General features: G+C 35.9%; 2 protein-coding genes and 1 long non-coding RNA gene across 4 annotated transcripts; 2 read left to right on the forward strand and 1 right to left on the reverse strand.

Moving 5' to 3' along the window:
• Positions 1–3,613: 3,613 nt before the first annotated feature.
• Positions 3,614–5,101, forward strand: LOC140801620 (22.7 kDa class IV heat shock protein-like). The gene is made up of 2 exons (XM_073156818.1): positions 3,614–4,070; positions 4,661–5,101. The coding sequence occupies exons 1-2, from the start codon at positions 3,836–3,838 to the stop codon at positions 4,969–4,971; spliced, it is 546 nt and encodes a 181-aa protein (XP_073012919.1). The 5' UTR covers positions 3,614–3,835; the 3' UTR covers positions 4,972–5,101.
• A 9,552-nt stretch (positions 5,102–14,653) lies between these two features.
• LOC140802331 (zinc-finger homeodomain protein 2-like) lies at positions 14,654–17,372 on the forward strand. Of its 2 annotated transcripts, none has more exons than XM_073157826.1 (2): positions 14,654–15,128; positions 16,102–17,372. In XM_073157826.1, exon 2 carries the CDS (start codon positions 16,164–16,166, stop codon positions 17,073–17,075), a length of 912 nt encoding a protein of 303 aa, XP_073013927.1. In that variant the 5' UTR covers positions 14,654–15,128; positions 16,102–16,163; the 3' UTR covers positions 17,076–17,372. The 2 variants fall into 2 exon arrangements, with proteins under 2 accessions (XP_073013927.1, XP_073013928.1); XM_073157827.1 differs by lacking the exon at positions 14,654–15,128 and adding an exon at positions 15,235–15,491.
• A 623-nt stretch (positions 17,373–17,995) lies between these two features.
• Positions 17,996–23,909, reverse strand: LOC140802336 (uncharacterized). Its single transcript, XR_012111634.1, has 4 exons — positions 23,771–23,909; positions 20,899–21,276; positions 20,317–20,669; positions 17,996–18,348 (listed from the first exon to the last, which is right to left on the reverse strand). It is a non-coding gene; the product is annotated as an uncharacterized lncRNA (long non-coding RNA).
• Positions 23,910–24,195: the final 286 nt, after the last annotated feature.

Here is a 24,195-nt window from a genome sequence, read left to right on the forward strand (position 1 = left end):
TGAAATGTGTGAGGTTTAGAAAAAAGGAGAGCACCAAAGAGAGAATCGCATCGCAGGTAACCCATAATAGCCAAATGATTAGGTTTCCCGACCTCAGATGAAAAGAAGGTGGTGCACCCAACCACCTTTGATGGCACGGACAACCGACTCAATGATCGATCGACAAGAGAGAGATAGACCCCAACAACCTGTAGGGTCTCGTAAGGGCAAGTTTTTCGTTGCAAGGGTCTAGGGCATGTGTTGGGGGAGGAGGCATTTTATATCGAATGTATTGTAATTTTCTAATTAGAGTTAGCCTATTATGGCTCACTTCTGTAGTGGGTAATTAAATTGTTCATCCTAAATTGTCAAAGAAGGGTTCACGTCATTGTTCCAACCTATAATATTTGAGCTTTAAATTATATATTAAAAAAGACAAATTTATGAAAGACAGTATGCATTTTACTTCTTTTTTTTATCTAACACCCTACCATATGAATATTATCACTCGAACCCTATATTTTACTTTTCATGCCTAAAAAATAACCTGATGTTAGTCTTTTCTAATGGGCAATTACCATATTAATGAGTTATGTATAGATGCAAAATAATCTTAATACCTTTGAGTAAGTTTTTCAAAGTTATTGAAAAAATAAAAGAGAAACCAAATATTTAAGTAAAATGAGAGGTATCCTTAGATTTTGTTTCCAAAAATAACAAAATATTCTCCATTTTTTAAGCTGTTGTTAGATTAAACTTAACTTAAGGTGTTTTTAAGATATTAAAAAGCAAAAAGAATAATTTCCTTTTTACCCCCTGAACTATCACCGATTTTCACATTGACCAGACCTCTTGAACTTTTTTTTTGGTACACACTGACCCCTTAAACTATCATAAATACCTCATCCCCCTGACGTCGTTGACAAAATTAATAAATTGACCAAATTACCCCTCAATTTATAATGACGAGATAATTAAGTGGATTAACTAATATTAATTTTTAAAAATTTTTAATTCCTTCATTACCCTCTCCCTCTGCCTTAATCCCCTTTCTAAACAATCCTTATTTCCTCTCCTCTCTAACCACATCCCACCTCGCCGTTGATTTCATCTCTGTCGTCTGATCCCTCTCTTCTCCTCCCCAATAGCTCTTGCGACCTCTTCGGTGACACTGGGCTTGGAGAAGAGGGCGACGTCGATGCCGAGCTCGGAGAAGAGGGACGCTAAGCTCAGAGAAGAGGGCGTGAGGCATTTGGAGAGAGAGAGCTTGGCGAAGAAGGCAACGGCGATAGTGGGCTCAGAGAAGAGGGTGACAAGGACGCCAAGCTCAGAGAGGAGGGTGATGGGGAGAAGGATGAAGGCGGCAATGTGAGCAAGGCATTTAGAGAGAGAGAGAAAGGGCTCGGAGAAGATGGTGACAGTGACGTTGGGTTTAGAGAAGAAGGCGACGCGACGCTGAGTTTGGAGAGAAGGGTGATGCCGACGCCGAGCTCGGAGAGAAGGGCGACGTCGATGCCGAGCTAGAAGAGAAGGGCGACGAGGAGGAGGATGAGGGCGGCAATTGGCCGTAGGTCTTAGAGCAGTGGACGGATCTATCTTGCCTTGATCGGCTGCAGTTGTCGGAGGCAGCAGCATAGCTGCCGAAGATCTAGCTCCGACAGGGTCCTCGACGGAGTTGAAGTCAAAGAGGATGCAGATCTTGCGGTGGATCCGAGCTCAAGCGTGTTGCTCTTGATCGACGGTAGGCTGCAGAGATGGCAGTGGGTTGTGGAAGAGGCGATGACGGTAACGTCGTGGAGGCTGCGATGGGTTAGGTTGTGACCGCAACAATAGAGGGAGAGAATGAGAGGTATTTTCGTCCGCCTAAAAGTTTCTCATGACTTAGCATGTGTCTTGCACATCTATAAGAGTAAAATTATCATACATTTGTTAGGCGATTATCACATGAATCTTTTGGATGGAAATTGGCAATGGAACTATAACGGAAGGAGTCAAGTGAGATATTTTTGATAGTTTAGGAGGTTAGTGTGTACCAAAAAAGTTCAGGGGGTCATTGTGGAAATGAGTGATAGTTCAGGAGGTGAAAAGAGAATTATCTCAAAGCAAAACGCATAGGTTGAACTATAAAGTAAAGTAAAACGTAGAGCGTTTTTGATAAAATTTCCTTAAAATTTTTTGATAAATTTCCTTAAAAAAACATAAAATTTTAATAAATTAACAAAAGAATAGAAATCAATAGTAATTAAATAGTATTTACACCATACCATATGTGCATGATAAGAGCTAGAGATCGGTTGTAGATGCATGTTACTATTTAATGAGGTTGGCACTTTTGGTTGCACTTGCACCAAGTGGGCGACGCCATGGAAGAAGATCTTTCCTCCATAAGCTGTAAAGGTTTCGGAGCCTCATGCAAGTTGTGGCCATGCACATTAAGAGGACCACGACACTAATAATGGCATGGACTGCTACCATACAATTGACCTGAGGACATGCATTGCATGTATATCTCTCATGGAGTCATGGGCATGAGAGTGAAAGAGAGAGAGAGAGAGAGAGAGAGAGAGAGAGAGAGAGAGAGAGAGAGAGAGAGAGTTTTGTGGTGACTAGGTTAAGCAAGTAGGATCTTTAATCGACTGCTTCTTACTCTTTCTATTTTCCTATGTTTTATTTTTATTTATTTATTGTTCTTTTCTGATATTTTGATTGCGATAGGTAGAAGATATTAAGATTTACTTCTCTTTTCTTTTCATTTTTATTTTAATAGAAATATTGAAGTAGCCTAATATGACTTTTAATTCTTTTCTAACTTGTTATATATGAGGAGGAGGTGGGTGAGTTTTTTTTTAGCACCCCTGTATATTTTAGTTTGGTCATATTTTGGGATATTAATATGATAATATGGGTTAGATAGCACAAGTAACCTTAGTGGAGTAACAAGATTACTGTTCTTTAATATACATATGGGCCAATTCTAATAAGAAAGTGCATATGATGCAACTTCACCGAATCATACAACATGATGCCACACAATTTCATTGAGTTGGCTCGGCTGAACTCATTTGATTTTAATCAGACTAAGTCTGGCCCTAATCTTGTGGGATCGACCTAATTTAGGCCTCAGATAGTGATGGGTGGTATGAGCAGTCTTTTCCCATCCGGCTCAAAAGTCTGTGACCTGCTATGCCCACCTGTGGCACGATCCATTAGGATCGATTAGCTTAAAAAGCTTAGACCCAGCTCGTCGGATGATCACCTCTAAGTGTCATCGAGCAGAGCTCTAACTAATCGGGCTTAGACGAGCCAATACCTAAGCAGATTTAAGGTTGAATCAATTTAAACTTAAATCGAGCCTTATCAACCTTAAAAATAAAACATGATTTAACGACAAAGATATAATAATTAATATAGTAATATTATGAGCCTTTAAATATTAATCTAAAAATTCATATTAGTCGTATATATTAGATATTAAGCTTAAAATTGGCTCACCGTGGAGGGAGGCTATAGCCCGTTTAAGTCCAACCCACTTGAGTCTAAAAAGGACATGTATGCATGTCACCCTCCCTTATTCTGCCACGTAAGATTAATATGAAGAATTGTTATATTTTTTAGAGAGAGAGAGAGAGTCCATAGACTCCCAGAAGCTCCCAGAACCCTCTCTCACTCTATCCTTTCCACAAACTTGGAGAGAACTCTGGAAAGAACTCCTCCCCCATCCTCCTACTATAAAACCCCACCAACGCCATTTCCCCTTTCCCAATCTAAAGATCCAACCAAGAAAGAGAAGAAAAGAGCAATTTTGCGATAAAGTCCAGTCCAGTCCAGTCCAGTCCAGTCCATATTATAGACAACTATGAGGGCCTCGTTGTTAATTTTAATGGCGGTGGGCTTCTTGGGCCTGGCTCCCGTGATGGGCCTGATGCCGTACTCGAGGAGCCTTTGGGATACGATGTTCCCCAGCGACGACCCGTTTCGGGTTTTAGAGCAGACCCCGCTCACCGTTCCCAAGGCCATGGACACGCTCGCCCTCGCTCGTGCCGATTGGAAGGAGACTCCGCGGGCTCATCTTATCTCCTTGGATGTCCCAGGTGGCCTCCTCCTCATGTTTTTATTAAGGGATTTTTTATAAATTATACTGTACATTTTACATATTATGCCATTCTCATTCGTTTTTAAGGATTTTATATCTCAATTTTTTTATTCTTTATATAATTTTTATTAAATACCTTATTACTATTTTAATTAATTAAATTACTAAATATATTTATTATTTTCTCTTATTTTTTTATTCCTCTACTATCTTATCTATTTATCTTTTTCACTATCGTCATCGTAGTCGTCACCATCTTTTCTTATCTTTCTTCTCTTCCTTCTAAATTTAAATATTTATAAATTAATTTATATATTACAATATATTTTTTTTTAATACCGTCGTCAAATTAACTTAAACAAAAATTATAAGAAAAAGAAAGAGGTTGTCTTATAAAATACTTAAATATAATTATGTGAATTATAAAATAAGTAAAATATACGGTGTAATTTATAAAATTCTCTTTTATTATTAAGTTAGGTATCCTATAAAATATTTATTTATTTAGATAAAATTATTATTAAACTATTAGTACAGTGAAAAATCCAGGGTTTAAATTACAAAATTACTAAGAAATATTTGATTCAGGGGTGAAGAGGGAAGACATCAAGATAGAAGTGGAGGAGAACAGGGTGTTAAGGATCTCAGGCGAGCGGAAGGCTGAGGAGGAGGCGGAGGGCGAGAAGTGGCACCGGGCCGAGAGGACGACCGGCAAGTTCTGGCGACAGTTCAGGCTTCCAGCGAGCAGCGACATGGATTCTATTAGAGCCCATCTGGAAGACGGCGTGCTTAGAGTCACCGTGCCGAAGTTGGCCGCCGAGAAGAACAAGAGGCAGCCTAGGGTGGTGAACATAGTCGAGGAGAATAGCAAGGGTGAGGATATCAAAGCTGAGATGTGATTAATATTAGTGTTTTAATATGAGAGATTACTGGGTTTTTAATTTTAAATGAGAGATCCTTTGCATGTATACTCTACTATTGTCTCACCTGAAATAAACTACCAAGTGTCGAATATCTATTTATAAATTGGTCTATTATGTTTATTATTTTAATATGTTAATGATCTTCCCTATTCCTTATACTGGGCTGGGCCATGTTGATCATAATTTGGGCCGTAAGACAAAGAGAGGCCCGTTGAGCCTTGGGGACGATTTGACCGTGGTCGTGACGAGGCCACCGCGGTGGAGAGGGAGGGGGATGGGGCCACCTGGAAAGGATGCTGCACGAGAGGTACACGTAGCGTAGTCACAATTCGAGGTCCACTTTCCCTTTTTTCTCGGTCGTCGGATGATGTGACAAGACCGCGGTCGGCTTGCGGGCCCCCCGGAGGGCATCGGATTCAATAAAGATTTTGTCGCGTAGCAGATAAGGCTTCGCCCCTCCCCTCGAACAGAGGTGGCGATGCACGCGCCGCCTCGGATCACTCATCGGCCCCACCGCACGTCTCTTTGGGTCCCACTCTCTCCCCCTTTGGCCCCCCTCTCTAATTCGCCCAATTGAGATCCACTCTCTCTCGTATTCTAAGAATGATTTTATGATTCAACACCCGATTTATTTGTAATTCTATTTTATAATTCTTACTTAATACACTCATTAATTTAAATAATACCAGTAAAAAAATATTTTATTACAAGTATATAAAATAATTTATAAGTACATAAATTACTCGTACCTTCTTAAGAGGAGAAAAAACAATTGTGAGAATATTTTAGTAATTTAGTTAATATCAGTGAGTGTTAATAAAAATTATAAAGATAAATGAGGGATTAGATTACAAAATAATCCAAAACGGAGTGTGAATCATAAAAAAGATAAAATATAGGATGTGATTTGTAAAATACCTATATATATAATAACTTTTTCTATACATAATTTAAAATATCATAATTATTAATATGTTCTTAACAAATACAATAATTATTAGTAAACTATTTAGGCTCTTTCAAAGTAAAAATTTTCAAATTTATATAAATGACTTTTCTTTGAAATTTATTTTCTGGCAAAAAAAGATTTTTCTATACTGCAATATCGGTAATGTTATATGGCTTTAAATATATTTAAAGTAATTTATACAAGAAGAAAATAGTCTTATGTTAATCTAAATAAGGTGATTAGTTTAGATTTAACTGATGGAACTATGTTCCATGATTTTATATGGCAATTATAGTATTTTTAAAACGTATTTGGGTTTTTTCTGCAACTGATATATAATAGGGACATTTTTGTCATTTTGAAAAGACAAAAGATTACTCTATTACTCTATTATTTTCCTTTTTATATGAATTATACCCTCAATACTCTCCTTACTAGTGTGTGCCTTTTAAATTTTTTGTAGTTACTATTATACTTTTTAAACCTATGATTTTGCGTAAATGGACTAAACAATATGCAAAAAGACACAAATGCCCTTAGCTCTTTTTTTCAATATTTATTTATCTCTTTCTCCCTATCTGACTATAAGCATTATTCACTGGTTGTGGGGGAAGGATTAAAGCCAAGGTGGGAGCCAAATTGGCATGCTTTCGATCACTTTACCATGAAATGCAATTATAATGTCTAATCTAAAGTAAATTTCTAAAATAACATCCAATATATTAAGGATATATAATTAGTCCTCTCTTGTTAAAAAATTAATGTCAAATATATCTATATTTTACTTACTTCCCCCAAGTCTTCACAATATATTTTACATAGAATTAATATAAAAAATGTACATATATAATAATTAATTGCTTTGCATCTCTCCTTTTAAGTAATATCAGTAAGGTGGATTAGGACCATGATAAAGTTATGCTCAAAAGCTTATTTGGAAGAATGTTTGCTTCTCGTTTTGTGAAATTTTTAATTATTAATTATTAATTATTAATTTTTGGTGCAAGGTATGATGTTTTCCTGCCTCCTTCCCTCCCTTTGCACTTTATTTGGGTCCTCTTAATTAGCCTTTAATATATTCACACCCAATTGTAAGATTTGTCTGATCACATAAGTCAATCAATTGAAATAGGAAAGGCAAAGGTCTATTCTTTGACTATTCTTTGGCAAACCCTTGGGGTCCATCTTTCCTCTTTATTTCTCTTTAGCCCTTTATTGGATCCCAACATAGAAAGAGGACAGGAGTACTAGGTTGAGGGGCAAACCACTATAGTCTATAGTAGATGCCATTAGTATTTGATTCCTGTTTTTGAAGATATTCTAAGTCAAGGGAAGGCATTTGGAGAATTCCCCATGGATGGACCCATTTAAAGACTCAATTTATTAAGTTTGATGTTGACCTCCTAATCTTGATATTCTTTTGTGTTGATTTTACAAAATATTGAGAAAGTTTTGATGATCTCATCTATGTGTCATCTCTTTCTTTTTCTTTTCTTTTTTAATTTATGAAAAAGCTCGTAGGCAAAATATTTATTTAAACGTAAATAAATTTATTATAAATTTGATAAGAAAAGAAAAAGAGAGGGGAGAAAATAGAGAAGAAATTATGTAGTGTAGCCCTCTGAAGTCGGACATTGACCCAATAGCTAAAAGCGGGTATAAGATTAGAGGTGTAACTTGAGCCGAGTTTGATCAAAATGAGCTCAGCTTAAGTTTGACCTAAAATTAATTTCGAGTCTAAGCTATGAGAGCAAGCTTGAATAGATAAATTTCAATTCGAGCCTATTTAGAGTCGCTTGTCAAGAAAACTTAAGTCTATTTTAAATAATCAAGTTTGAATTAAATTGATCCAAACTAGTATGATTTTCTTCTTCTTTATAGTTAGATAAAATTACGACCACTCATCCAAACTACCCCTCTCCTCCAACTAAGCCTCACCGACCGATCCAATAGAGGTCGGATGGGCTTTAGGAAGAGAGAAGGGGATAAAGAGAGGAAATGTAAGGGATCTAGGAACCCTCGAGGAGAGACGGGAAAATGCCTTTGCTATAAAATTTCAATCCTACTATGAGTGATGTATTAGTAAATATCCCAGTAATTAATACTCAATTTCTCACTGAATTCGACGAGATATTGATTATAAAAAAGTATCATTGAATATCCTATTTTTTTTTATGTATAAGCATTTTTGATCTAGTATTTGACGCTAATAATAAAAATTTAGAAAAGAAAACTCTTTATGGTCCTTTGAATCTTGCCATGAAGAAAAAGAGTGTCTTTTCCATCTCAAGACAAAATTTTAAAAGGTGGAAGGAATTTCCCAAAGTATATTTTGCCTCTCTCTTTTCCCTTGTCACTCACTTTAGCTTGTTAAGAGAGCCCAAATTAAGGAAATGTTGTTTGTGTAGGGAAAAGGAGAGAGAGAGAGAGAGAGAGAGCATCTTATACCATCTTTATGAGGTCTAAAATTTTCCATTCATCATCCTTATTTGTAGTCTAGTTCATCTCAACTTTGTGAAATATAATTTGCCAAATTTCCTAATAGGCTTTTAGAAGGTAATTGGAAAATTTGCATTTAGGATATTATTTATTATATATACTTGGTTATTTTGTCATATGAACTTTATTGAGCTAATGCAACATAATCTTTTCTATACCCCTAATTAACTATTTTTACTTGTTCTTCCCCTAAACTACTTCTACCAATGTATATATCAAGAAATTGATGGAGAAAACCAAAATGTGAAATAGATGAAGAAGCTACAATGCTTCATGATTTAAAGGTGAGAGAGAGATTCTTCCTGTTATTCCACCTCTGCCATGAGATGGGCAACCTTTTAGAAAGAAGATTGTTTATTTTAATGCATAATTGCATGCTGCTAAAGTGAAAAAAAAAGGGGACTATTGAAGAGTGACTAGTCAAGAGACCAATCTCTGACATCTTAGAGAGGGATTGCAATTGGTGTTTTGCTAGGGCTTTGAAGAATATATTCTTTTGTAAGGGTACTTAATTATGTCTTCTGTTCTTTTTTTCTCTTCCAATTTCTTCTCTTTTAGCTCTCATTTCCTCTTATCTAAACTCAAGCATGCAAGTCTAACCACATTTTGAAATTTATTCTCTTGATGTGAAATAAAACACCAATAAAAGAATGTCTTGATTATCCATCAAAATATTCTTGTTCTTATTTTTATACATTACTTTCGGTTAAGGATATTCATGTCTTTTTATTTGTTAAATGACTAAGATTTTACGGAAGAGTAACATGAAGGGCATGCATGTAAAATCTATAATACACACAAATAAGGAATTTTGAATATATATATATATATATATATGCCAAAAATCCTATATTTAATCTATTATCAAATATTTGGTTGACAAAGTAGAATTCTATATAATAATTGCTATGTCAAAGACTCGAAATATATGAGGTTAAGCTTTTAGAGTGAACTAATTAACAAATATTTTTGAGAGAAATAATTATTTCAAACTAAAGATTCACTTCTAGCTTCTACATATAAACTATAACTACTAGACTAGTTAAATTGATTTTAATTTGAAAAATATGGAGAAAAAATATATATAATAAACTAACACTAACACTTTAACTTAACAACTGCTGACGGACTAGAATTTTTTAAAAAAATTTAAAAACAAAAAGTAAAGTTGGTTCATATGTATGGTAACTATATATTAGTTAGGGTAATTGTGAGATATTACACACAACTAAATAATGCACACTATATATATATATATATATATATATATTGAATAAAAATAAAAAGTAAAATAAATGTGGCTTAGGAGATGGCAACTCTTCTACGGTCTTCCTAGTGATGAGTGGAGAACCTTCCACTATGACACCCATTAGCAGCCAAAAGCCTGAGACAATCCAGTGACTTCCTCTCTGTCTAAGCTAGAAGAAAAGCATCAAAGCATACACATATACACACACTTGTGCAGTAAAAAGAGCAGTACTGGGGAAGGGGGGCAATGGGCATAATATAATTGATTGCTATGCCAATGGTGCAAGTCTGAGAGGAGAAGATCGACTCCCATATGCATGTATATCTTTGTGCAGTTGATTAATTACAAGGCATGAAAGTTGGATTTGAATGATAACAGAAACAGCTCAACAAAGCAACAGTGAGTGCTTGGAAGATTACTCTCCAAGAAAACGGAGTCTGTGAGTGAGTTTGTGAGTGTTTTCTGAATCCATTTCAGAGGATTTAATGAGAGAAGGTATGGAGAAGGAGGAGTAGTGGGGTTTTCAGCATTATGGCATGGCAGAGGGCCAAATGCATGCAATACTGTGCGTGGGAGCACGTGCTTTAGAATGTTGTGCTTCTTTTTTACAATTGCCCTCCTTTTTCCCATATATTAGAAGAAGAAGAAGAAGAAGAAGAAGTTATGCTTCATTAAAACCTAGCTATTAACCTTAGGGACATTTTTAAATAAAACCCTCTATTTTTGTTATTTTCTGATCTTTGAGTTTTTTTTTTAATTTTTTTTTTTAATATAACACCTTACTGTTAGCTATAGTCCAACCAACAGTTCCCAACCCCACCATATTTCTTGGATGATACTCTTCTATTTAAAAATAGTTGAATTTAATTAACTCATGATGTTTTATAAAAATTATAAGAAAAATAAAATAAGGGTACAAAATCTCCGAAGAAGAAGAGAGGTGTTAATAAAAGAATGATGAGAACGAATTTTATTTATTATCATTCACGCCCTTTCATTTGTAGATACTAATAATTTGAAAATAAAAGATAAAAGTATCTAAAATGTTTTTTTTTTCTAACCTTAAAATTTGATACCTCTTTTATTTAATATTAACTTAAAGAACTTACCCAAGTTATTTAAGGTTATTTTCTTATCTATAAGTGTTTTAGAAGTATTAAAAGTAAAATGGAGGGTCCCAATGATAAATTTCCGTACAGTAAAAAGATAAAACTTAATGTATTTTTGATAAATTTTCTATATATTTTTTTAAAAATTTGTTGTTTTCCTGCTTTGCAAATATATCTCCTGAAGAATATTTTAAAAATAAATCATATTCTGACTGTATTACCTAGGAAAGTGAGTTTTTAATAAATATTCTCATAAAAGAAGGATTTCTATTCCAAATATCTAAAACGGAGGAGGATTTTAGCAATAAATCAGAAGTTTAGGTAGTTATTTACAAAAAACCCTCCGATCATATGAGGTGGGTTGTACAAACGAGAGAATGATGCCAACCGACGTCACTAGAATTCACCGTAAACTCCTCGAAAAGACTAAATTAACCTTCGCACCCCCTATATTATAATATTATATTATACCTCTTTTATTATTTTAATTTTCAATAGTACCTAAAAAATAACCAAATTAGAAGTTTTAAAATTACAGAAAAAAGAGGGTGTAAATATAATAACCATATAAAGTAGGAGGTGAAATGCAAAAAAAGAAACCCCCCCCAAAAAGAGGCCTTTTTAATTAATTCACGTCCATCTATCAAGTAAACGGAACAGGATGTTTTAGATATAACATCACCTACTAAAATTTAAAAAATAAATTTTTTTTACAAATTACACCCTATATTTTGTCTGTTTTATAATTCATACTTGTATTAAAAAATTTTGTAACCTTACCCTTACTTTTTCTTAATAATTATCATTTAACACTCTTTATTAATTTAAATAGTTAGTCAAAATTATTAAAAATATAAGATGTGATTCGTAAAAATACCCTTAAAAAAGCAACCCCAAGCAATCCCGATGAGAAAATTAATCTTAATTTAACCCCCAAATCGACATCCCTTTTGTCTCAAAACAAGTACCAAATCACAATTAAAAAAAATGATTAAGGTGTCTTAAAGACAACGGAAAATCCAACTCAAAGCTCACTGCTGTCCACCGTTCCCTTCCTTGGAAGCAACCCTTGTACTTGCTTTGCCTCCATAATTAATTAATTAATTAATTAATTAATTCAGTACTTTTGTAGTTTAGATTTAAAACTCTTAATTGCTTTTGTTACAGCAGACAAGTATTAAAAAAATCTAGCAACATCGTTAAAGTTATGGAGGTACAAAATCCAACATACCAGGTAAGAGCTGCTAGAAAAATGGTAGCCAAAATGACAAGTTCCAAAGAAGCTTTTCTAATGAGACAATGGTAGTTACGGTACTATGCATACTAAAAGGAACGCCAAAGATTAAGAGGAAACAAAAGAGAACACCTAAAGGAGGGGGAGAGGGGGAGGGATGGAGAAAGAGACCTATGGATGGATGGGGACAAGTTAACAGATTGGAAGATGATACAAACCCTAGTGTGTTGCATGTTGATCAAGTTGGTCCCAGAATCCAATGCCCTAAGGGAACACCACTACTGCTAATCCAATCCCATCCAATGATCCCCAGATGGATTAGCTTCCTTCCTTCCTTCCTCTCTTCAAGGCCACCAAGATCATGGAGAATCTGATCATGGTCCACTCATAAGTAGTACACCTGGGATTGTGGTCCAAAGGATATAGGGGTTTTTTTTTTTAAAAAGTTTTTTGAATTTTTTTTTTAGCAAAGTTTATAGATTTGAGAAGGTGAGAAAGGATTAGGTTAAGTAATAGGCATGGCTTTGATTAGGGTTTGCTCTGGCATGAGTTCGGGTATGCACTAATGTATCAATCTGTGAGTTGTGATGGGTATGCATAGATCGAAAACTAGGGCAACATTTTTTAGTTTTTATGAGTGAGTTATTTGTCCCATTTAATCACATTTGAGGATGTTTTTTTTTTGTGGGATTGAAAATCCATGGAAAATAGGAATTTAAGCTCCGATTTTCCCTAAGAAATAAAATGAAAAGGATAAAAAAATGAATGGACAATAAAGCAAAGATAATTTTATTCTTTGATCGGTACATATTTTTTCTGATAAATTAAATTTTATTAAAAATTACACCAGGTTTCGGTTTGTTTGCATAATAGTCTACAAATTTAAGACTTAAAAGAAATAAATAAGACAAACAACCCTACCAAACCTTTTTGCTTTCTTTTCCTCTCCCACATTTGAAAGAGTTACTAATTATCATTGAGATGTGTGGAGGAGTTAGGGTGGTGAGGGGATAAGGCATCTAAAACATAACCAAAAAGAAGAAAGAAAGAAAGATAGATAGATAGATAGATAGATAGATAGATAGATAGATAGAGGAGAAGAAAAGAGTCTATGGCTTGGCTTCTGCTGTCACTGATTGAGATGGCATGTATTTGGCTAAGAGATCCTGAGTTGGGTTGAGAGCCTTTGACATGTGTGTGATCAGTGAGTCATCAAAATCCCATTTAATTTGCTGCCATCTCTGCCTCTCTTCTTCCCTTCTTGCAGGCCATCAAAATTAATTCCCCACCACATGCTTTTCTATCCTAATCCCCCCTTCTCTCTCTCTCTCTCTCTCTCTCTCTCTCTCTCTCCACACAGAGGAGCACATCTTTTTCAATTGGCATTAAATGTGTAAAGCCAACAAAAGCTTGTGATTTATTCAATGGACAGGGGCACTTTCCTTTGATTGTAGGGTCTCTCATATCAAGTTTTTAGTTTGGTATCTTTTTTTTATTAGAGATAATAGAGAATTTATGGCGGTCCCAATTATAAACCTAAATTATCACCGAGGAAAGTCGAACTCCTGATGTTTCTATAAGGAGTGAAGCAATTTTGGCGGACCTAATTAAACCCTAAATCATCACCGAGGGAAGTCAAACTCCTAATGCTTCTATAAGGAGTTTGAACTTTCAATCTCTTAATATTGATGTTTTGATAAGAAGTCTAAGAAATTCATAATAAAGTAGTATTTGCTTTATTTTCTTTTGTGATAATCTAGACCTTCTAAAGATTCCAATTACCATCAAACATTTGAGTGTTATGTTAGGATGAGTTAGGGCAGAATAAAGATGAAGATAGTGAAGAATAAAGTGATGGGGATGTCAAGGATGTGTAACAAAAGAGAGAATAGTAATTTAAAGGCACAAGTTTGTTAAGACCTCTTTTCTTTGAGAAATATTCAAGGATCTCCCCTTATCTCACTTTGAAGCACAAAGTATCTAAAATGGTAGAGAGAACATTCTTTGAGGATCAATGAGACATTCAGATGATAAAAAGCTAAAAAGGTAATGTACCTTAAGGATCATTCTATCTGCACTTTGTATGGCTTACACTTTATTCATCAAGAAAGTGATTAAGACCCCTTGCTATCCTTGCCTCATCCTTCATATATGAATCTAATAACCCATTAAAATCAACTAATCATAAGATGTTTGAATATGACTCTCATCAAACTATGAATCTCAAATTAGCTACCCTAAAGTACAAAGTACCATTGGCTCAAGCTAGTAAATGTAATATAAAGTAATCAATCTTCTAGTATACTCTCTCCTCTCATATTATGGTCTCATTCATATAATCATACTTACCGTCAAGCTAGTTACCTAAAAACTTAAGTTATTAGTGTCTGAGTGTAGTGTTTAAATATAAAAGAATAGCTTTAGCATTTGGAATAATTTGGTGGCCTTAAAAACTTAAGCAAACAGTATCTCGAGTTTTAGAAGATAAAGATTTATGGTTTAAACTTTTAGAATAGTTAGTGAGTTAAAGGGGAATATAAAATGAGATTGTTTTTAATTCTGCTAAGGGCATTTGTGTATTTAAGTAGATGTAGATCTTATTTTATCTTTTCAAATTCTAGTGTGGGGACTAACTGTGTTTCTCCCCCTCCTCTGCACCTCTCCCCCTCTCTGACACTACAGTTCTCTCTCTCTCTCTCTCTCTCTAACTATGGCGTAAGCTTGATTCCTGATAGTGCAAGCAAAGCAAACACCCCACGCTTTATTTTTTCTTTCTTTCTTTCTTTTTTTTACTTATTACACCCTCCTAAAACTCCCTCTGTTCTCTTTGTCCTGCAAAAAAAATTTCCACTTTTCTCTTTCCATTTGTTCCTGCCTTTGTGCTTCCTCACTATTGTTATAAGCCTCTTGTTAAGTGTCTCACAAGCACTACTTCTCCACCAAATTCTCCTCCTTCCTTCCTCTCTCTCTCTCTCTCTCTCTCTCTCTCTCTCTCTCTCTCTCTCAAGTCTCTTCAAGTCTCTTGTTTGTATATTTTTCTCATGGGATGCAAGATTGGAGGATTTATTGAGTCTTTCAAAGAGAGAAACTGATGTGAGTTATCTCAAGCTTAGATTAAATATCCATATGATTTCCTTTGTTTTTCTTTTTTGTTGCTTTCAGTCCTCTGCAGGCTTTGTAGTAGTTGTAGTAGTAGTAGTAGTAGTTAATCTCTGGTTTACCTTTGAGCCACTAAGTCGCCATCTTCCTCTTGTCTCTCACCACAAGAGAGAAAGAGGAAGGTGGGGGGTTCGTTGTGTCTTAGGTTCTCCAGCATTCTGCATTGCTGCATGACTCCAACCATTACATGGAGTTGTTCTGCCTTCCTAAGGTTGTACTTTGGAGGGAAATGAAATGGGCATAGAGCCTATTAGGGGGTCCCTGGCCACTGTAGAGAATGTTGTTGCTTTCTTCATGGTAAGAAAAGAAGTTTTTAGCCCTTACTAGGTGTCTTCTATTGTTATAATTCCACTGTTCCTGTTCCTCTCTTCTTCTTCTCTACCTCTCTCTCCAAAGAGGTTTTGCAAGGAGATGTCTCAAAAGTTTGGAGAAAAAAAGAAAAGAAAAGAAAAGAAATAGTCCAAGGTTTACTGTTTTGTTTCACCCTCTCTCCAGTGTTCTTTCCACCTAATTCATCAAGAAGCCCAATGATCTGAGCCATAGTGCTTGTTATCTAGTTTCCACCTCTATCTTGCTCCACTGTTTCCTCCACAAGGTTGGAAAGTAATTGACTAGTGTCTTCTTGATAAGGTTATCTAGAAACCTCAGAGCTTCCAATTCCCCAGTGTCTTTCTGCCAAAAAAATAAAAATAAAAATAAATAAATAAATAAAATAAAATTGCACAACAGCACAAGTGGGTTCCATTATTTTCTTTTACTATTATTCTATTTGGAGTCCCAAGAAACTCAGACTCAAAACATTATATCTGATTAGTTATATAATTTTCTTCTACATTTATGTTGTATGAGTAATTAATTTGGGTGGTGTAATTCTCTTGTCCTTGACCTTTTTCTTTTTGGTTTCCAGGCCAGAAAAGAGCAGGATAGGAAAAAGAAGTAGCACAAAGATAGAGAGAGAGAGAGAGAGGAATGGATCTTTCTGGCCATGAAGGAGAGATCCCAATCCCAATAACCAGCACATATGTTGGTGGACATGGTCAGCCCCATAACCATTCTACCATCCATGACAACCCTCAGCTCCACCACCACTCCTCCAATGGCCCTCCTCCTCCTCCTCCTCCTCTCTCCACAGCCAGCTCAGAGGAGCACCACCACCACCACTCACTCACCACCAACCCCTACAACCCCTACAGCAGCAGCAACAACAACAACAACAACAACAACAACAACAACAACAGCAACAACAACAACATTAGCAACAAGAAAGTGGTGGTGGCCAAGTACAGGGAGTGCTTAAAGAACCATGCAGCCTCCATTGGTGGGAATGCCACTGATGGCTGTGGAGAGTTCATGCCAAGTGGTGAGGAAGGCACACTAGAAGCCTTGAAGTGCTCTGCTTGCAATTGCCACAGGAACTTCCACAGGAAGGAGGTAGAAGGTGAGCCATCTCCATGTGAGTGCTTCCATCCATTCAGAGGAGGTAGGAAGGTGATGGGCCAAAAGGGTCTCTTGATCTCAGGGTCAGATGCATTTGGGTACAGCCCAGGGAGCAACAGCCTCATCCCCAGGCCTTCACCTCACCACATGATCATGCCCCTGGGAGCCATCCAGACCTCTGAATCTGATGAGATGGAAGGGGTGGGTGGCATCATGGCAAGGCCGCCCATGGTGAAGAAGAGGTTCAGGACCAAGTTCACACCAGAGCAGAAGGAGAAGATGCTGAGCTTTGCTGAGAAGGTTGGGTGGAGGCTTCAGAAGCAGGAGGAGGGTGTGGTGCAGCAATTCTGCCAGGAGATTGGGATCAAGAGGAGAGTCCTCAAGGTGTGGATGCACAACAACAAGCACAATCTTGCCAAGAAGAGCCCTCTACAGCTTGAGTGACCAAAAAATAAAAACAAAAAAGTTTAATGTCAGATTACTTCCTCCATGGCTAGATGCTGATTCTGAGAGGTGGACTTAGGAAAAAAAAAACTAGTAGAGCATGTCATGTCCATCTCTTTCTTGTGTTACTGTTGGGATTCTCTTTCTATGTCATGTCTCAATTAGCAAGGTGATGTAGGTTAGGGAGGTTGGTTAAATTTTAAGACATTGATCCTTTTTGGGTCTAAAATTAGGCACAGTGGTTTAATGTACCTTTTACAGCTAATGAGTATGCTAGATCTTAACTTTCTTATCCTATGTAGAGATGTTTATTATGGTTGTACTGAAATTTAATAGAAGCAATTAGGTTTCTTCCAGTGAATCAAATCTAATAAAACTGGCCCATTAAAAAACTCAGCAGATTCTGGAATCTTGCTTTATTGAATTTAACTAAGTCTGAATGCTAATCCTATTTGGCCTTTATTTTAATGTCTGTTTTGACTAGTAGCTACAAGCCCAAATCATGAGCTCTGATACTACTTATTGGACAGGTAAAGAGAAACTGGCTTTGACATTCATATTAAAACCCAATTCATCAAAAGTATATGCTGTTAGAAATAGAGACCTTAGTAATTCTATCTCTATGTAAGGCTTTATTGGTTCACTGATACTGATCCAATGCAACAGTGTAAGCTCTTGTTAGTTCATAAAAAATTCCATCATTCCAGAGCATGGTTTATGTAGACAAATCTTAGTAAATCTGCGCAGTTACCTTATTTTGTTTTCTCCTCATACTAGTCTCATGAAGCATAGAAATATATATAATATGAAAACTCACCATTCAAAAGCCAAAATACTTTTAATAGATCTGCCTGTTCACTTAATTTCAAATTTAATGGTTATAAAAGATTGAGAGAGAATAACAAAATTTTGACGGGCTATTTAATATGGTTATTCTGAGATGAGTTTATAGGCCACAAGCAACAAATATATAGACAAAACATGATCCAGATGCTCACCCTTGACCATCAATTTGCCGAGAAAATTGTGATAGAGATTCATATTAAGCAGGCAAAAGGTTGATGGAGAAATAGGAGCATAGCAGGGGCTGCAAAAGGATAGGAATCACCAAAGAGTTGAGGAGCAATTATTTGATCTACCAGCCATGTCTTTCCCTGCAATAAAACCTTTGCCATCTTTGTTCATAAAAGTGTCTCCATTGTTGTAAGAGCTTCATGACTAGTTCAAAGGAAAGCCATGTGGATGATGTTGCTGTTAAGGCAAGCCTGCAGTCCTGCATGTTCTGAGCATGAGGCTCATTCTAGGTAAAGGGAAATGGAGAAGTAAAGCAGCAAACTACCAAGCAGTACAAAAGATGAAATCCTTTCTTCCCTATTAGGTCAAGCATTTAAAAGAAAACTGATGATTTCATATAGTATCATAGTGAAGATCCTGAGTTCAAATACCGACAAATCATCTATGTAAGAAGTTCGATACACGAAACCTCATCGACTTCTCTAAAAGCTTAAGTTGTCAGAGAACGGTGATTTTCTTTTGTTAACTAAATCTTTCGACACAAACCTCTAACAAACTCTAGGTTTTCCCCTCCTATAGCCCTTGGGATGATAAGTACTGGATTTCTGCCCCAATCCCTTTGGAGAAGCATAGCAGGCATGCCATGCATTTAATGACATTTATAACAAAGTATATAGACAATGGTGAGTGCCTGAGTGCCAACTGCAGAGCAGCTGCTATGGTTGGCAATCACCTTAATAAATGGACCAAGAGTGGAGGTCTAATGTAGCCAATATGAGACGACCCAAAGTGTGACAAGTATGTACTGTTTCTCAAGTCTGAGCTTTGAGTGATCAATGACCTCAGAGTACCCTCATCAACTCCCAACCATAGAAACAGACTGTCATGCATCTCAATTTCAGCAGTGTAATGTCTTTTCTGGCCTCAAGTGCTCAGTAGTAGGAGCACATGAAGAACTATGTTGCATGTTGGCAGGAGTTTCTGACCTTTCTAGGCCTACACATTAAATATTGTATTAAATAGCTGAGTTCAAAACTTATTTACAGAATTAGATGACTGATTACATCAAGGAAAATCGATTTTTAATAGCTGCATTAAATTAAAATGTTATCGTTGAAATCTGTCGTAATACTTTTTTTATCTACGCATACTCAAAATCACTCACGGAGATAACAATCTAATGTTAAATAAAATCTCAAACTCATAACGCGAATTTTATATGTGAATAATTATGTTACGCGGCATAAACATAGACTATAAGTCATATAGCCTTGTAAATAAGTTTGTAACTTACCTACTTGCTACATTGTTAGAATAGTCAAAAACTTTGTTTAGGGAGCAAAGCATGAAGAGAGAAAGAACAGAGATTAATGTAACAGTTTTCTGGATTGCCCCCTCCAAAAACTTAAATATTTCTTGGTTTGATAGTATCACATATTTTTTTTGTTTTACTCCGCGGGACATAAAAACTGTATCTCAGTCAGAAATTTTTTTTTTTTGCCGCTGGGATTCAAGCCTAAGAATTTTCAAACATTATGAGACTCATTGATCATCTGAATTTAGAGAAATTGTTGGTTAAGAGAATTTATATAAGAAGCATCAAATTGGTTGGATTCTTTTGCCTACATAAGGTATAATAAATGTCACAGAAATGGATGGTGGATACCTTACATGGGATATGCCTACTGGGCGGTGGGCATTCAATTGCTACCCCAGAAGGACATGATTTATAAGTACATCCCTAGTTTGTGTTGGTACTTCAACCCTGGGGAAAATGATTCATCTAGAGACAAAGGATTTAGGATTTTTGTGCATGAAATTGTTAAATATGTCATCAGAAAGCTTAAGTACGTGGGCCATGCGTTTCTAGGTTGCATGAAGGATCATTCTATGTGGCTAATTTATCTTAAAAGACCAAAAGGAAAAGGGAAAAAAAAAATCATATGCATTACATCTTTCCAGATTTTGTTTTTAAATTTCTGATTGCACAAGTTCTTCTTCTTATTTTCTTTTTCCAATTTGTTTCATTTTGAAGTGTTTTCATAATAACGCAAAAAAAAAAAGTCTTGTAAAAAAGATAATAGAGCAAAGAAAACAATAAAGAACCCAATGATGCCAAATACTTCCTTCCTTGCCTTTCTAATATTAGATGAGAGGACATTAATTGTGCCTGTACATCATATTTCTTTTGTGCAGTTTTATTCATAAAAACTTTTCATGCACTTACATTGTTACATACCCTGATTCTCTACTTTGTAAGAAGCAATTCAGTGGCCTTCAAAAAGTTGACAGAAGAATCAATCTGTTGTCCATTCTTGATTGCAATCCTTAAAAAAGGCTTGTCAAATGAGAGACCAACAGCATATATCACAGGGAAAAGAAAAAGAAAAAAGAAAGAAAGAAGAAAAAGCTGCTTACATGATGATAATAGATAAGCATGAGAAGTAGAATGCAGTCTAGGGGACAATAACCTCCTTATGCTTGGACCACTGGAACCAGTTACCTCTCAAGTTGCAAATTTTCATTGTTATGGCATGAGCTATCAACAGAGAGTTCAGTAACCAGCTCCATACAATTTGACTGCAACATCTAGCCAAAAAAATTAGTCACTGTTAGGCATGCCTCTTTCTTCCTTCATGATATTTAGAACTTTTTTGTATACATTACAACTTGATAAGACAATTTCTTTGTTATTGTGTGAATCTTGGTTCTTCAAAAACTTTAAAAAATTTCAAATAACCTCCAAGAGTAGGATAATATCAATCAATTTCTTTAGTAGAATAACTTGGGCAGGTTCGACAGACATAACCTCCGACAGCCATGGAGAAGGGACAAATGCAGTTGGATGTTCTATGTACACATTATATCAGACATTACTCAAGGGTCAAACCAGTTCAATTCATCCATCCAACTTAGCCAGTTCATCTGAATCATAAAGATCTTGTGTGCATGTCTGAGCAAGGGTCAGAGCTGGTGGTCCATTGGATCTCAGAACAAATTCATAACAGATATGTGGGCACACAGCTGGGTTTGCAGCCCGCTCCTAGGAGAGAAAACCCATTTGAAAGTTACATCACAGCAGCCGATGTCACCGCTGTATCTGAACCAGACATAGGTCCACCATCTTATGTCACCACTGGGACAAATCAACCACAGCCCAATTGAGGACTCCAGAAGATAATTTCACCTGTATGCCATTGCAGAATTAGTTTCATTAGTTTGTTTCCTTTCAACTGAGTCAGACAAACTTACTTTGGCAACTTGTGCAACTAGCCAACTATAGACTATAGGAAAGAAGAATGAAGAGGCTGTGATTGTTTTACACTTATTTATGACAATCAGTATAGATTCCCATGGTATCAAAATCAAATTGTAACTACTACTGCTGGTGGAGGAGCGTCAGTAGGAAAAACAAAAAACTTGCATAGTATCAACCATCAAGGTAAGATATCACCCATAAAAGAAATGCCACAAATATTAAATGCTTATCGACATATTCAAAGCTTTTCTTTTTCAGTTTATTACACAAATAATCCTTCTCTTCTTTTGGGTTGCTTATTACTCATGGTTCATCAATTATTCTCTGAAAGAAGCCCAAAGTGAAAAATTACTAAATTATTTTGATGTTTGTAGCAGAATGGTTATCTCCCTGTAGCAACCATATAACAGTAATTGATGCTTAAATGTTATTCCTGCAGGCGCTAATTATCTTATAAATTTTGCTAGTTTTCATAGTTTTCCAACATTTTCAGTTAAAATCTCCTATGAAGGCATACAAATTAGAAATATCTTATATATTAGAAAACATAAGTACTAATATAATGATATGTGGTGCTTCATTAGCATGTGTACAAACATGTCTTATCTTGAGAGCATTGTAAAAATTGTCTCTATTTACAATGCATAAGCAGTACTTTACTCGTGCTACATAGTAGATAACCGGTGCCTCTAAGTGTATACAACAACCAACTTCTAGCCAGATGCACATAGAGATGGATACAAACAGTGAATGCACTCAATTTACTTCACTAAAGACCACACAGAACTATCAATCATTTATTGTTCAAGGAGAGAATTGACGTAAGTTTCTTTTAATAGTCAGCTTCTGGAAAACTGCACTGTTGACTATTCCATAGATCTCAAATAACATATTGTGGAAAGGAGAGGAGTTCCAGATGGATAGGGTAATAGGACTTCAAGAACCATAAAGCTGCTTTGGGAAGAAGTTGCAGCAAATATAGCTATCGAACTTCCGAGTTCTGGTTCCGTTTGAATCAGACCATACAAAAAGGAGTCTTCACTAGTCTACATTGATAGGTCCGATAAAACTGGAACAGAAAGAAAACTGAAACCACTGACAGTAGGTTCTCTGCCTCTTTCAATCAACTATTAAACTGAACCTTCATATTGCATCAATACATACTTAAGTGAATTATTCATGAGAAAACAAAAAGAAATTTACATATACTATAACCAAAGTTTATCTTGCTTCCACTGAGAAACAGAAAGATCCCTTTTGTATGTCAATAGTAAAAACACCCAAATGGAAGAAAGAAAGAAAGAATGAACGAAAGAACGAAAGAAAGAAAGAGCAAGCAACCTCTCTCCAGAGACTAAAAGCTTTCATTGGCAAATCAGAATGCAACTGAATTGCCGCTTCAGAGGCCAGCAACTGACTTGAATTACTTATAAGGTCCAGTTAATGCTAACAGCACTTATACTAGCACTATTCTTATTTTCCCAAAGAACACAAAAGTGTCTGTGTTTCTATACAAAGAATTGCCGGATGGAATATGAAGGGCATTGGCATAACATGAAAAAAAATCTAGGGAATGGCAAGTGAAACACATTGTTTATATTTGAAAGTCATTAATGCATGCCTCAATTATTAATATTATGATATTCTACACCAGTACTGAATGTCTTAATGCATACCTTTGGTGTCAATTCTCCATATGTGTTCCACCGGGAGCGGGAGCAACTTACAGAAACATTTAAAATGACAAAATTATGTACAGTAGTGAACTATAAAGTTCTTGAAATGCTATAAACCATCGGACAGCTAATTAAACAGCTAAGTAAGTGCCACATGCCTATTCTATATTTTTGCTGGGAGATCATAAGTAGTTAAGTACAATATCATATATGTCATTTTTAACTTTTATGTGAAGGATTTTGTCTGCAATACTGATATTTAAAAATTTGAAATTTAGAAGAAAATAAAATACTTGATATTCTTTCTATTAACAGTCATTACTGAGCAACCATGCAATTGATTCATAATTCTTTGACACACATATTCAGCTATAGACTGTGTTAGCTCATGGAAGAACAAACCCTGGGGTACCTCGGAAGTCATTGCAAATTTCTTTCACAGGACTGATGAGAATAATCAACTTGTTTAGCATCACTTGGTCTCAAAAACTAAACTCCACATTCATCTAACTATGAATTCCTACCAAATTTCAAATGACAGGATGGATTTCATTTCTGTATCGTTATTCCCAAAACAGTGGAATTCACTTCCGAACAAAATCAATTGAATTCCATCCAGAATCGCTTGCAAACGTACCCAGCGCATTGGGTTTTGATCATCAAAATACAACCAAGATATTGCAACTCTAACAAACGCGAAAGAACAAGAACAAGAACAAATTATTCTGGCTGTCAAATTTACTTACGGATAGATGCGCAGAACTCCTCCTCTTGATCTCTTCTCCAAGAACCCTAGTCCACCGCATCACCCTTTCCCTTCTCTACCCGGCGCTAGAAGCGCCACCTCATGCAACCGTTAGAGAAGCCGCTGGTAGAGTCGGCGACGATTATATGAGAAACGCCGGTTAGGCGTCGCGCGCCAAATTAAACATAGTTATACTAAGAATAGGTGACTTTTGCGTAGTAGTAGCGAGAAGATATCGGCCATTTGCAAAAAGAACCAGAGTGGCGTTTTTTATTTTGCAGTCTCACATACCTTATGTATATATATATATATATATTATTTAACTTATTGCATCATTAACTTAGCGCAGTTTTGATGCAGAGTAGATTCATGCACACATGCATTTAATTGCTTTGATTGTGTTCGAAAGAAATTAAAGTGAGTGCA

Source organism: Typha latifolia, chromosome 15, assembly GCF_019914945.1.
Source record: "Typha latifolia isolate L0001 chromosome 15, TyphaL0001v2, whole genome shotgun sequence".
In the NCBI taxonomy this organism is placed as follows: Eukaryota; Viridiplantae; Streptophyta; class Magnoliopsida; order Poales; family Typhaceae; genus Typha; species Typha latifolia.

Excerpts from the sequence above, each read along its gene's own strand:
- LOC140802331 (XM_073157826.1), top strand. The coding sequence starts at position 16,164 with ATGGATCTTTCTGGCCATGAAGGAGAGATCCCAATCCCAATAACCAGC.
- LOC140801620 (XM_073156818.1), top strand. The coding sequence starts at position 3,836 with ATGAGGGCCTCGTTGTTAATTTTAATGGCGGTGGGCTTCTTGGGCCTG. Across the intron at positions 4,071-4,660 it reads TATCTCCTTGGATGTCCCAG|GGGTGAAGAGGGAAGACATC; the intron begins GTGGCCTCCTCC and ends TATTTGATTCAG.